The sequence below is a fragment of the Pogona vitticeps genome, chromosome 15 (assembly GCF_051106095.1).
Source record: "Pogona vitticeps strain Pit_001003342236 chromosome 15, PviZW2.1, whole genome shotgun sequence".
NCBI lineage: Eukaryota > Metazoa > Chordata > Lepidosauria > Squamata > Agamidae > Pogona > Pogona vitticeps.
In genome coordinates, this window is record NC_135797.1 from 11,378,889 (window position 1) to 11,391,796 (window position 12,908).

Here is a 12,908-nt window from a genome sequence, read left to right on the forward strand (position 1 = left end):
GACCACTAGAGGGAGGCAGAAAGCATGCTATGTTGTTGAAGGATACATGGTCTCTGCCGCCTTCAAGTGGCCAGTTCTGGTAATACATGGTGAAAATATTATATCTGAAATTTTCTTTTACGATTTTTCTTTTTGCTATTATCTGCGGTTTTCAGCATTCACGGGGGGGCACCTTGAAAATAATCCCCTGCAGATACAAAGGTCCTGGTGCATTCAGTTTGACCCTCAAGCCTAGCCCTGTGGGAACTGACCGGCAGCAGTTCAGCGAGGCTCAAGCGTAGCTGTTCTCTGAAATGAGACAAATACTTTGCACATGCTCAGGAGTGCTCTCACCACGCATTTCGGAAAAGAACCCGAGGCGTTTGGAGACCTCCCTCCCTTCTATTTGGGATTAATAGTGTTTCAATGCGGCAGGATTTAAAAAACAACTGTCCCCAAAGGGTGGATCGGTTTGAAGGCTCAAAACTTGTCCGAGGTGTTCTTGTTTCGCTTTTGAAATCCTTGTTCCTCCTGCTCGCTTTATAGTGTGTTTTCCGTCATCTTCACTCGCGATTGCGTTGCACTGTGTTTGTGTTTTTCTCTACACAAATCCATCTGTTTGCGTGTATTTTTACAGGGAAATGGACGATGAAATCCAGGCTAATCTCCCGGATGAGGTAGGAACTTTCTGGCAGGGACGTTTCACCCTTTTGTGGGGAGTCTAGACTTTGGCAAAGTTGCTCCTTTTTTTAACTGCATCTCCCAGAAGCCTTCAGCTGTCGTGGCCGCAAAAATATCTGATAAAATGAAACCGTTGTGTGAGCAACCGGGGACAATTAGCACCGGCCAGCTCCAAAGGCAGAAACTAAGTGTTGTGTTTTTCTATGTGGTCTCCCCTGAGGCCAACCCCCTGACACCCATCCTTCTCTCTTTTCCACCCGTAGAAAGTGCTTTCAGAGGGCGAAATTGACGACAGCTTCAAGCAGCTCTTTAAGCAGTTGGCCGGCGCGGTGAGTGCACATAGGACCTTCTTTTCTCTTGGGGGGGGGAGGCAACGTTTGACGGGAGAAGTGTCCCTTCACTGGCAAAAACCCACAAGCGGGCGAGGGGGCCATCCTCCTTCGACAAGAAGGCGAGGGAGGATGAGAACAACTTGAATGAACTTGAGCCGCGCTAAGGGACAAACGCTTGTCAAGAAGGCAGCGCCCTTTCCTGGGGGAAATTATTCCGCCAAAGAGGAACTTACGCCCCTCTCCAGATGTGGCTGGACTATAACTCCCATCTGTCCGACCAGAATGGTAAAAGATACCAAGCGTTGCATTTCCACTGTGTGCAGAGGACCACGTGTTGATCGCTTCCTGCAGGAAATAGTACACATCTGGACTTCCCAAATTTGTTTTAGTACACATCGTTCTCAAACGTTCTCCTGTAAGGGAGATGTGTGTTTTTCCAGATGTTGCTGGTACGCGACTCTCTTTATCCGTACCTTCCCTGTCCTGTGGTTCGGAATGGTAGGAGCTGCAATTTGACCACATCTGGAGGGCCAGGTGTGAACCAGCCTGCTTTGGAGTACAGTGGTGCCTTGCAAGACGATTGCCTCGCAGGACGATTAATCCGCAAGACGATTAGTTTTTGCAATCGCTATGGTGCCTCGCAAGATGTTTTTTTTCTATGCCCGTGCTTCGCAAGACGGTTTTCCCCCTGAGACTGATGCCTCAAAAGATGAATAAATTTCATTCGTCTTCCGAGGTTCCCATAGGGAACATCGCAAGACTTTTTTTCGCAAGACGACGATTTTCGCAGAACGAATTAAAATCGTCTTGCGAGGCACCACTGTAGTATTTAGGTTAGCCATTCCCGACAGGGGTAGATGACCCTCTGGGGTCCCCTGGCACATTTGAAGGGGGCCCCAGACTGGAAACTGTTCTTCACTTGCCACATTATAAAGTTTGCCATGCAACTTATACCGTCCTGATTCAGCCTCTCTTTCAAATTGTGTTCACGGCCATGCATGGCCAAAACGAAAGTCGAGACTGGCTGTTACGTCGAGGTCCTGCAAGGGTTTGGCTCTCCTTTAAGATCCGATGGGATAGCTGGACCAAGAGCCAGGCTTTCAAAACACGTTGAGTTGACTTTCTAATCTTTATAGAATTGCATTTCCTTCCAGGACATGGAAATCAGCGTTCGTGAATTGCAGACGATTCTCAACAGAATCATAGGGAAACGTAAGTCTGGAGAAAACATTGGTCCTGCTTTTTAAAAAACTTCCAATGAGGCATGCAGAAGGTGGTGGTGGGTGAACCCAAATATACCTCAAGGGGCAGACCTGTTTCACACACTTTATTTGCTTGCCTGTGCAGCATCCTTGTGTATGAGAGTCGGGGTCCCCTGCATCAGGGAAAATGCCCAGAAATGTTATTTTCATGGACTGCCATTTGCAGAAATTCCCTCTGATGTTCATTGCTCCTCTGGCGTAAGAAGGCCGAAAGCAGCCTCGTTTCTGCTTACATTCCATTTACAGTGGGGCCTCGCTTAACGGCGATAATCCATTCCAGGAAAATCGCCGTTAAGCGAAAACATCGTAAAGCGAAAAAACCCCAGTTGAAACGCATTGAAACCCCTTCAATGCATTCCAGTGGGGTCAAAACTCACCGTCCAGCGAAGATCCTCCATAGGGCAGCCATTTTCGCTGCCTGTCTTGTGAGGAATCCGTCCCAGAAAACAGCGGGGAGCCAATTTGTTTACCTGGCGGCCCTTTTGAAACTGCTGATCAGCTGTTTTTAAATCGTCGTTTTGCGAAGAATCGGTTCCCGAAGCAGGGAACCAATCATCGCAAAGTGAAAAACCCCATTTACACCATCATCGTAATGCAGTTTTGTTGCAATGCAGGACAATCGTAAAGCGAGGCACCACTGTAGTCTTGTCTGCACAAGCCAGTCATGGCGCTCCAGAGTTCCCCACCTCTCAGCTTCCTGATCCTTCTAAGGGGAGCGGCGGGAGATGGAATTTAGGACCTTCTGTGTGTGCAGCAAATGCTGCCCCCGTGAGCTTCTGTCCCTGTGGAATGGTCACCAACTTGATGGCATGGAAGACATACACACACAGAAAGAGCAACAGGAAACCTCAGGTCTTGAGACAAAATCCACCACCACCATGACTGTTTAGTCCTCTTGAATTTCCGCCCGTGCCCACCCTTTCTTTTAACAATGGGCTCAAGTTAAAGGAAGCCAGATTTCAGATGAATACAGTGGTGCCTCGCTTAACGATTGCCCCGCATTACGACAAATTTGCTTTACGACAATCCTTTTGTGATTGCAATTATGATTGCAAAACGATGGTCTAAATGGGGGAATTTCGCTTTGCGATGATTGATTCACTGCTCCGGGAACCGATTCTTCGCAAAACGATGTTCTTCTAATGGCAGTTTCCAAATGGCCACCGGGTAATTAAAATGGCTCCCTGCTGTGTTTAGGGACAGATTCCTCGCTATACAGGCAGCGAAAATGGCCGCCGTATGGAGGATCTTCACTGTACGATGGTTTTTACCCCATTGGAACGCATTGAACGGGTTTCAATGTGTTTTAATGGGGTTTTTAATTTCGCTTTACAATGTTTTCGCTTAACGGTGATTTTCCTGGAACGGATTATCGTCGTTAAGCGAGGCACCACTGTATCAGGAAAAAAATTCTTAACTGTTAGAGCGCTACGAAAATGGAACCCATGACCTCGGGAGGTGGTGAGCGCTCCAACACCAGTGGTAGATTTTGTCCCACCTGCCCCCTTGCTCTGAACTTTCCCCTCTCTCTGTTTCGAACCACAGATAAAGATCTTCGCACCAAAGGCTTCAGCCTGGAGTCCTGCCGGAGCATGGTGAACCTCATGGATGTATCCTCTTCAGGCAACGTGGGGACAGGGCCTCTTTTTTCCCGGTTGCTGGTGACAAAAGCAGCTGCGAGAATTATAATCCTATTTTCAGGCTTTTTGGGAGGTTTCTATATAAAGTGCGTAACGAAATCCGGCACGGTGTCGTGCTCGAAAGTTTCGGGAGCCCCGTGTTCCAGTCTCAGCCGTGAAATTCACGGGATAACCTTCCCTCTTAGCCGGATCTATCTCACGGGGTTATTCTGCAGGTGAAATGGGAAAGGGGGACCGGGGGGGAAGGACATGAATCCGGTGGAGGAAAGAATGGATAGAAATGTGACTCATCGATACCTTTTACTGCAATTAGAGGACTGTGACGTGGAAGAGGTCATCTGTTCCCTCCTGGGCTTGGTTTAGATTGTCCAGTGGTTAGGGTACCAGAGGCCTTCCCTGCTCCGGTCGGAAAGAGAAACAATCCGCCCTTGAGCCGTTTGTATACCGTTGACGTCACCCATCCAGTCATGCCATTCTCTTCCTCCTGGAAATGACGCCCATTAGATCTAATCCTGGCTCTCTGCCCCTCCAGAAGCCTTGCCGTCTTCTGCAAGTCAGTTCCCGTCACCGTCACGCCTTTCCCAACAAGCTTTATGACAAAACCGGTAAGATAACCGAGCGGAGAAATGTGATGTTTCCCCCGGTTTTGTGCCGTTAGGATCTCTCTATCATGGAGCCGTCGTCCGCAGTTTCGGCGGTCTGCGGCTGCCACTGCGGCAACCCAGCCCTCCGTGTGGTCTCTTGAATGAGTTTGTGGCTATCCGCAGTTTCACGCATCCACGGGGGGAACTTGGAACCTATCCCCACAGATACGGGGGTCTTACTGTATATTCATTAAGGGTAACAGCTTCCCTTATGGCCAGACTGCCATTTATTATTTTCTTTGTTCTTTGAAAATGTATGTGTCATCTTGCAGAGAAAGAGGAAAGAAGGCCCTTTAAAGGGTAGTCTTATCACACAAACAAATATTTCTCTGTCCATCTGTATCTTTATATTTATGTCTATTTGTATGCATACCATTCATAAGTCATATCCCAGTAATAGATATATAGATACAGTGGTGCCTCGCTTAACGGGCGCTCTGTTTAGCGACGAAACCGCATAGCGATGAACTTTTTGCAATCGCAAAAGCGATCGCTTTGTGATGTTTCCTATGGGGTTTTTTTGCTTTGCGACGATCAGTTCCTGTTTCGCTTACCGATCATCGCAAAGCGATGATTTTTTTAACAGCTGATCAGCGGTTTCAAAATGGCCGCCTGCTGTTTTCTGGGACAGATTCCTCGCTTTAGAGGCACCGAAAATGGCGGCGCTATGGAGGATGTTCACTTAAAGGTTAGTTTTAAGCCCATAGGAACGCATTGAAGGGGTTTCAATGCTTTTCTATGGGCTTTTAAAAATCATATCGCGACAAAATCGCTTAGCAGCAATTTTTGCTGCACGGATTAACATCGCTATGCGAGGCACCACTGTAGGTAGGTAGGTAGGTAGGTAGGTAGATAAGATAGATAGATAGATAGATAGATAGATAGATAGATAGATAGATAGATAGATAGATAGATAGATAGATAGATAGATAGATAGATAGATAGATAGATAGATAGATAGATAGATAGATAAGCCACCTTATCTCTGTTGCCTGGACAAAATATTGCTAGTCGTCTGTGATTCCCTTGTTCTTTAAACTTGATGGTTCTGTGTTCAAGATCAAGCCCACCCCAAACACCTGGCATTTCAAGAGGGGGAGTTCACAGCAGTGTATTGATGCTGGGGAAACGGATTCCACCCACCCACCCCAGAACCTGTGAATATTACAGATAAACCTATCAAACTAGATCGCAGTGTTGTGTAGTGGGTTGAGTGATGAGGGCGCTGGAGAACAGGGTTCAAATCCCCGCTCAGTGATGGAAAAGCACTCCTTAAACATCTCACTCCCCTTAAACACCCGATTAGGGGGTCTATAAGTCTGACGTGATGGCACAGAACGCGCGCAGGGGTGCATGTCCTCCTCCCGACTAGATATTTAGAGAAATGCATGGCTTTTCAGTGGAATGACGAAAAGGGAGAAACTGCCAATCTTCAGCAGGAACGTCTCCTTAACGGTTCCTTCCGTGATCAGAGGGACGGAAATGGAAAGCTTGGACTGGTGGAATTCAATGTCCTTTGGACGAAGATTAGAAATTATTTGGTAAGTTTCCCTTTACGATGAAAAATAAAAGGAGGAATGGAAATCCAATTTAGCTCTTAAGGAGGTTTCTTCATCCACCTGAAATGCTCTTCTGTGAATACAGCAGGACACCTCCCCCCCCATTTGTGAGATCGCTGCCCATGGATTCACTGATCCACTGCCTGAAAATACAAAATAACCCCCCCCCCCCAGAAATAAGTATTTATATGCATTTCCAGGGTGTATTTACTAGAGGGAGCTAGAGATGATGCAATGTATAATGTTTGGTAATTTTGTGTTTTTCCATGTCTGGGAGGGGGCTTGAACCGACCTTCCACATATACATACCCCAAATATTCTGTAGATGGGCAGTTTTTTCAGTAAAAACGAGTGGCATTTTGAATAATCCAAAAGAGAATTTGAAAATCTTTTTATAAGATGAAGCAAAGCAAAACAAACCCGAAATGGAAAGCTGATTATGACACTTGACCACGCTGATCTCATGAATAGGCCAGGATATATATATATATATATTTGCTTTTACAAATCCTGGTTTGTTTAGGAGCAACAAACCAGGATTTAGAGTTTGTATGTGATGAGAAGCAAACAGGTTCTGTTTTGTTTACCTCTTGGAAAGTAAGGCTATCTGAAGATTCACACCTCCCAAGATACGTCTTCCAAATTTCAAACAATTTAATAAATCCTGGCTTGTTTAGGAGCAACAAACCAGGATCTAGAGTTTGTATGTGATGAGAAGCAAACAAAGTTCTGTCCTGTTTACCTCTTTTGGAAAGTAAGGCTATCTGAAGATCCACATCTCCCTATATAAATCTTCCTGATTTCAAGAAATTTGGGACAAGCCCATCTCTGAGTTCGGTAGACACAACTGGTAATGAAAATAAAGGGGGTCTTTTTAGAACTGTGTAACTTTCTCCTAACAGAGAAATGGAAATAACTCCATCTGGGTTATTTTTCTGCTGGCAGGCAAAATTGTTTTGCTTAGGGTAGGATTGGGTCCATTTTCAGCAGGTAAGAGAAGATTTGGGGAGCTTTTTCTTGGCTTGCTAAAGGAGGGACTATTTATTGACCAGGTTAGGCTTCTCAACGTGATTTCTACAGAATCTATGAAGTGTGTCTTGGGCCCTGCCTCTGATAGTCTAAAATTTTTTGTAGATTATCCCATTGGGATGATTTTGCAAGATGCCGTCTTGTTGGTCATCTGATTTCTTTTTCTCTCCCCCCACTTTAAGGCGGTCTTTAGGAAGTTTGATTTAGACAAGTCGGGAAGCATGAGCGCCTACGAGATGCGGATGGCCCTGGAATCTGCAGGTGAGATGCAGATATAAATGGAACAAATGAAGGAACGAGGTGCTCACTTTTCAGGTTTATTCTGTATCCGGTCCACCTTTCAAACAAACCCGGGTTCAAATTCTCACTTGACCACTAAATTCTCTAAATATCTTTGAGCCCATGACGTACTCTCTGAGCTTGATCTCAATTTTGCTTCTCCTTTCCTGGCAGAGGAGACACACAAACACAAACACACAAACTGAGAACTCGCACAACATAGAAATGAGGAGCAATTTTCTGTGACCGAGGAGTCCACAGGGCACAAGCTGATTCATAAAACTGCGAGTTTTAAATGAGTTAAAATAAAGAGCCACTGACAAACAAACAAACAAAAATGAGTCTAGAGGTTGACCTTTTCTGCTGTCATTAAAAAAAGAATTAAAATTAGCTAAATCTTGTTCAAATCCTGTTTCTATTGGTAACAGGATCAAGCTGCGCTGTTTATATACAGTACCACGCCATAGTGCTTTAAAGCTGTCTCAAGTGGTGAGCAGAGTCTTGACTGCAGTATTGCAGTATAATCGCTGTCCCGCATGGTTCCTAATACATTTTTAGAAGCAAATCCTCATTTTCTGCATTAAAAAAAAAATTTAATTTTATCTCCGTGGGGAAGGGAAACGAGTTTGGGCTTTCCTGTTGTGTCTCGGCAGGCTTCAAGCTGAACAAGAAACTCTACGAGTTGATCATCACGCGCTATGCAGAGCCAGACCTGGCTATTGATTTCGACAATTTTGTCTGCTGTTTAGTGCGACTTGAAACCATGTTCCGTGAGTAGGGTGATGATGCCTGGGGGGGAAGGCCCGGGACTCGGTGGAGCTCTTGGCTTTGCCTACAGAACAGAGCGAAGAAAGTTACTTTATAAAAGTAGTTCACATTTGTCCTGTTCCTGTGTTTTAAAAGTAACTAATTACTCACTAAGTTACTCTTTACTTCTCATTTCATTTTTTTTTTTGGACAGGGCAAATTTTGGGTGGGGGAAGCTTATGATAGGTGAGGTGCACCACAAAAAGGAATGAATGGGTTCCAGCTGGGCTGAATAGGGCTGAATGGAAATTTTTTTTTTGCAGGATTTGACTGATCTGTACCTTATTAATTGGAAAGTACTTACTTTACCCCCCCATCTTACTTTTTCTTTTAATGATACAGAATTTAGTGAGGGATGTATTAGGTCATGATCCTTGATTTCTTTTCCCAGGAAAAGCCCTGCAAGGGAATTGGCTATTTTAATTTGTCATACAGTACTTCCTCTTTTTTTTCTTTATTTCCTTTTCTTCAGGATTTTTCCAAGCCCTGGACTCAGACAAGGACGGAATCGTCACCTTTGACTTGGTTAAGGTAATGCCTTCTCAGTCCTGGGAACAGCACACGGAGGGCCTAGAGATGCTCAGATTTAAGGGACTGAGACAGAACAGAATTAGTTATTTTAAAGGGTGTTTTTTTCCCGATTTAGTGGAGAGAAATTACTTCACACACACACACACGTCACTCATGCACAACAGTGTGTGGTGCTCAGAGGTCAACAGATGAATCAGGCAAACAGTTGTTTGGTCAGTGTCTCAAAAAGTAAAAAAACAGGTTCAACAGGGACATGGGAACTCAAGTTGTGGGATTCACTGCAAGTTGGACTTAAGTTGGACTTAAGTCTTGACTCAGACTCACTTTGCATTCCCCCCCCCAAATGACTCAGACTTGACTTGTGACCCAGAACCCCCACCCCTTCCTCTCTTTTATTCTGGGGGTGGGGGAGAAGTTTGCTTTTAATAGGGACTCAGATTTGGGACGTGGTACCAAAGGTACAAGGGACGTGGTGGCGCTGTGGGTTAAACCACAGAAGCCTCTGGGCTGCAGGGTCAGAAGGCCAGCCGTCGTAAGATCGAATCCACATGATGGAGGGAGCTCCCGTTGCTTTGTCCCAGCTCCTGCCAACCTAGCTGTTCGAAAGCATGCAAGTAGATAAATAGGTACCACCTCGGTGGGAAGGTAAAATGGCGTTCTGTGTCTAGTCACACTGGCCACGTGACCACAGAAACAGTCTTCAGACAAATGCTGGCTCTACGGCTTGGAGACAGGGATGAGCACCGCGCCCTAGAGTCGGACACGACTGGACTGAAAATGTCAAGGGGAACCTTTACCTTCACCTTCACCAAAGAATCAGATTTGGGACTCAGACCCCAAAAGCCTCGTCAGGATCTCTGGAGATCAAGCACCTGGTCGATCCCAGATGGAAACTACAATTGTTGCTTTCTCTAGTTGAATGCTTTAAAATTTAGTTCTACTTGGAAAGTCGCTGGCACACAGGGAGAGAGTCCCTTAGCCTCTGTCTTTCTCACTGCGGGGAGAGGCATTGTAATCCTGTTTAAATTATAATAATCAATAATTTCTACTTAAGTTCATCGATAATCGGTATGTGCAACTTGATGCCAAAAGGCCTCTTTGTTTGTTTCTGTCTCAGAGATCACCCTGTTTCAAGGGCTGCCGTCTTTATCTATCCATACTTGTCATAACCACTGACGTTGCTAATGCGGATGTCTGTGTCCCTTTTTCTCCTCTCCCTTTGCAGTGGATACAGCTAACCATGTTTGCCTGAAAGAAGAACACGGACTCAACGCTGCATGGCTCTACAGCCTTTCCCCCTCCGTGGAACACCTTTTCTTATTTTTTTTTTTAACCTGCAAGTGCCTTGCGTAACAACGTGGTTGCTTCTTGCTTTCGTTTTGCTGCTGCCAAATATAAAGATGTGCACAGGCGCGCACGCACACAGCCGCACCTGGGCGAGCACGACACCCTCCCTCCACCTCCGACGTGACCTTCGCCTGCCAAAGTTGAATTTTCTCTTTTTCTCCACCTCCACCGTTGTGCCTGGTCCCCTTGTGCGACCCCCCCCCAGAAGCCACTTGAATGGAATGCCACTTTTAAGGATCTGTAAGCGAGAGGCGTTGGCCAAGGAATCGCCATGCTTTTTGTGCCAAAAAGCCCCAAAACAGGTCTGACAGCCGTGGACTCTAAACTGAGTTTTATTGATGTGCCGTGCCAGCATAAGGACTCTGTGGCTCAGCTTCGGACAGTAGACGTTGCTGGGCTGGGGGGAGAAAACAATCTGCTCCTTGGCCAGTCTTTTTAGGATTTATTTCCCCCAAAAAGTAAGGTATTCTCTGGATACAGGGCGGGGAGATGGCATTGAAGGAGGTCCTGCACCAATCCTGCAGGCCTTCAGCCAGCCTTCTGCTGTCAGGTATCGCAGAGGAAAATCTCCCCTCCGAAGGATGAATTAAGATGTCAACAGCCAGGCTATCGTAGCTTAGTCTGTTCCTGTATGTGAGCCATCTTGCCTTGGCATCAAAATATTTTGGGCCATCACAATTCACAGGAAGTTTTTTTTTTTTAAGTTGGTGATAACCTTCTGTCTCCCTTTTGGCAAGAAATGGGAGGTTTCAGGAGCTGTACTAGAGCTTGGAAGTTGAATTTGAAAAGTCGCTAATTACAGTCATAAGCCATGAAAAGTCATTGCTTTGTATAGTTCAGTGTTTTAAAATGTCGCTCTACTTTTTTGCCCTTCCAAAATCATGAAATAGTTCACTGTCGGTCATTTTTATAAGCCACATACAGCCCCGCCTGGGGAGCGAAACACACTCAGGCCATACACCCTGTAATGGCAAAAGCTACCGTTTTAATACAATAGGAGCGAAAGGAGAAGGAGAAGGGGGGATTTAAATTGCAAATAACTAGTGACTTCGAAAAAGCAGCTTTCACTTTCTGAGCTGGACATCCTTCCACCGACCCATTTTCAGGACGTGCTGATAGCAAATCCTGACTCGCTCGTCAGGTTCTCGCAACAGAAATGAGAACTATCACGGAGGGGAAACCGACACTCGTTCGAGAAGTCTTAAAGCGTTGAGGTGGCCTGTCTTGCAGAGAATGGGGAATTCATCAGGGTTTCTTCACTTCCCCAGCTGACAGCCCACAAAGATCCAAAAGGCATGGCATTATTAGCAATTTTCTCCTCTGCCCCCCAAAGAGTTGATGGAGGAAATTTTAAAAAAAATCCACGTTGTTGCCCGAATCATTGGGTACATGCATAATTTTTCTGGAAGCTTTCCTAAGTATTCTGTTACTTAACTGCCCTTAAGGTATGCGTATTTGTGGGTTTTTTTGTCTCGCGATGGGCAATGTGGTGGCCTGATGCCTCAATGCAGGTGGTTTGTACACTCCTTCTCTGCTTCCATCTACGCTGGCTAAGCTTTGAGGCGGCCTGGATGCTCCTAGCTTCCCTTCGGAGCTCTTTCCAGCTTCGCTGACCTGATGATGATGGAATAATTTTTGCCTGAGGGATGGGCTTCCTTCTGTAATCTTGCTGGGAGCTTCCATAATAAGGATTACTTTGTACTCTCCTGATATAACTGGGTACTTTTATCTTCTTCTTTTTTTGTTTGTTTTGTATTGTATAAAGAGATTTCTTTTATTGCCAGAAATAAATCATCATAAAAGTGCTATTATTAAAATTGGAAGTCCTGGCATGAATCAACTCTTTATATAACATGTTTTTTCCACAGTTCTCTCCACCTGAATGGCATTCGTTTCCTGAAAAAAGTGATGGGCAATCTGGGGGCCTGTGGATGATCTTAGTATAATTTAGTATAACTTCCATCATTCCTTTGGTGAATTATAAATTAGATTAATGGATCGTGCCCACAATGGTTTATCACTCAAGATGAGGTTCCATGTTTCCAAAGGAAGATGAACATCTTTGGCACCCTAGATAACAAATATTTACTAAAATTCAGTTTACTTGTTTTCAAGTATGTCTGTCAAGAAACACTCCAAAGGGAAAAAGACTTCCCCTTTACTGAAAGTCTAAGAGAAGCGGGATTTTTAATCCTGTATATTTGGAGGTTCCCATTTAAGCTGCTGGCTTAAATGGGAAAATGCTTGCAGCCATAACTTCTGATGTGGTGGTTCTGGCAAGGTGTCCCAACAACTATAAAGGCTGAGCAATCCCCTCCTCTCTAAAAATAGACACACACAAATTAACCTTCTGGTTGGATCTTTTTTAGTACCGTGTTTCCCCGAAAATAAGACAGGGCTCTTATATTAATTTTTGCTCCCAAAAAAAAAACACATTAGGGCTTATTTTCAGGGGATGTTTTATTTGTTTCATGTACAACCATCTACATTGATTCAAATATAGTCATCCAAGGTGTCTCTCCGTTGGGATCCAGAAACCCCACAAGATGATGCTGGGACTTGTTAAGTTTTCTTTGCATTTTCAGATTCACTTAATCCTTTTTATTTTATTTTATTTTATTTTATTTGCATAGAAGCTGGTGCAAGGAAATGTCCTACAAACTGCAGCCTGACATTTGCTGCAGGGCTGGCGAAGAGCCATCAGTTGCAGTCCTAAAAAAACAACAACTCATTTTTTTTCTCATTTTGCTTCAGGGAATAATGTGCAGCTGGGGGTGGCCCCACAGTGTTCTTGGACTGCAGTTCCCAGAAGCCTTCA

The 12,908-nt window shown here is 45.0% G+C and overlaps 1 protein-coding gene across 1 annotated transcript in view; it reads left to right on the forward strand.

Moving 5' to 3' along the window:
* The window catches only part of CAPN1 (calpain 1), a 45,844-nt gene extending 33,931 nt beyond the window's left edge, over positions 1-11,913 (forward strand). The window contains exons 14-22 of the mRNA XM_072984396.2: positions 617-656; positions 924-989; positions 2,147-2,204; positions 3,800-3,864; positions 6,011-6,079; positions 7,309-7,387; positions 8,059-8,175; positions 8,685-8,743; positions 9,969-11,913. Of these exons, the coding sequence (XP_072840497.1) occupies positions 617-656; positions 924-989; positions 2,147-2,204; positions 3,800-3,864; positions 6,011-6,079; positions 7,309-7,387; positions 8,059-8,175; positions 8,685-8,743; positions 9,969-9,995 (580 nt within the window). The 3' untranslated portion in view covers positions 9,996-11,913. The remainder of the gene's footprint in view (positions 1-616; positions 657-923; positions 990-2,146; positions 2,205-3,799; positions 3,865-6,010; positions 6,080-7,308; positions 7,388-8,058; positions 8,176-8,684; positions 8,744-9,968) is intronic.
* The last annotated feature ends 995 nt before the right edge of the window (positions 11,914-12,908 follow it).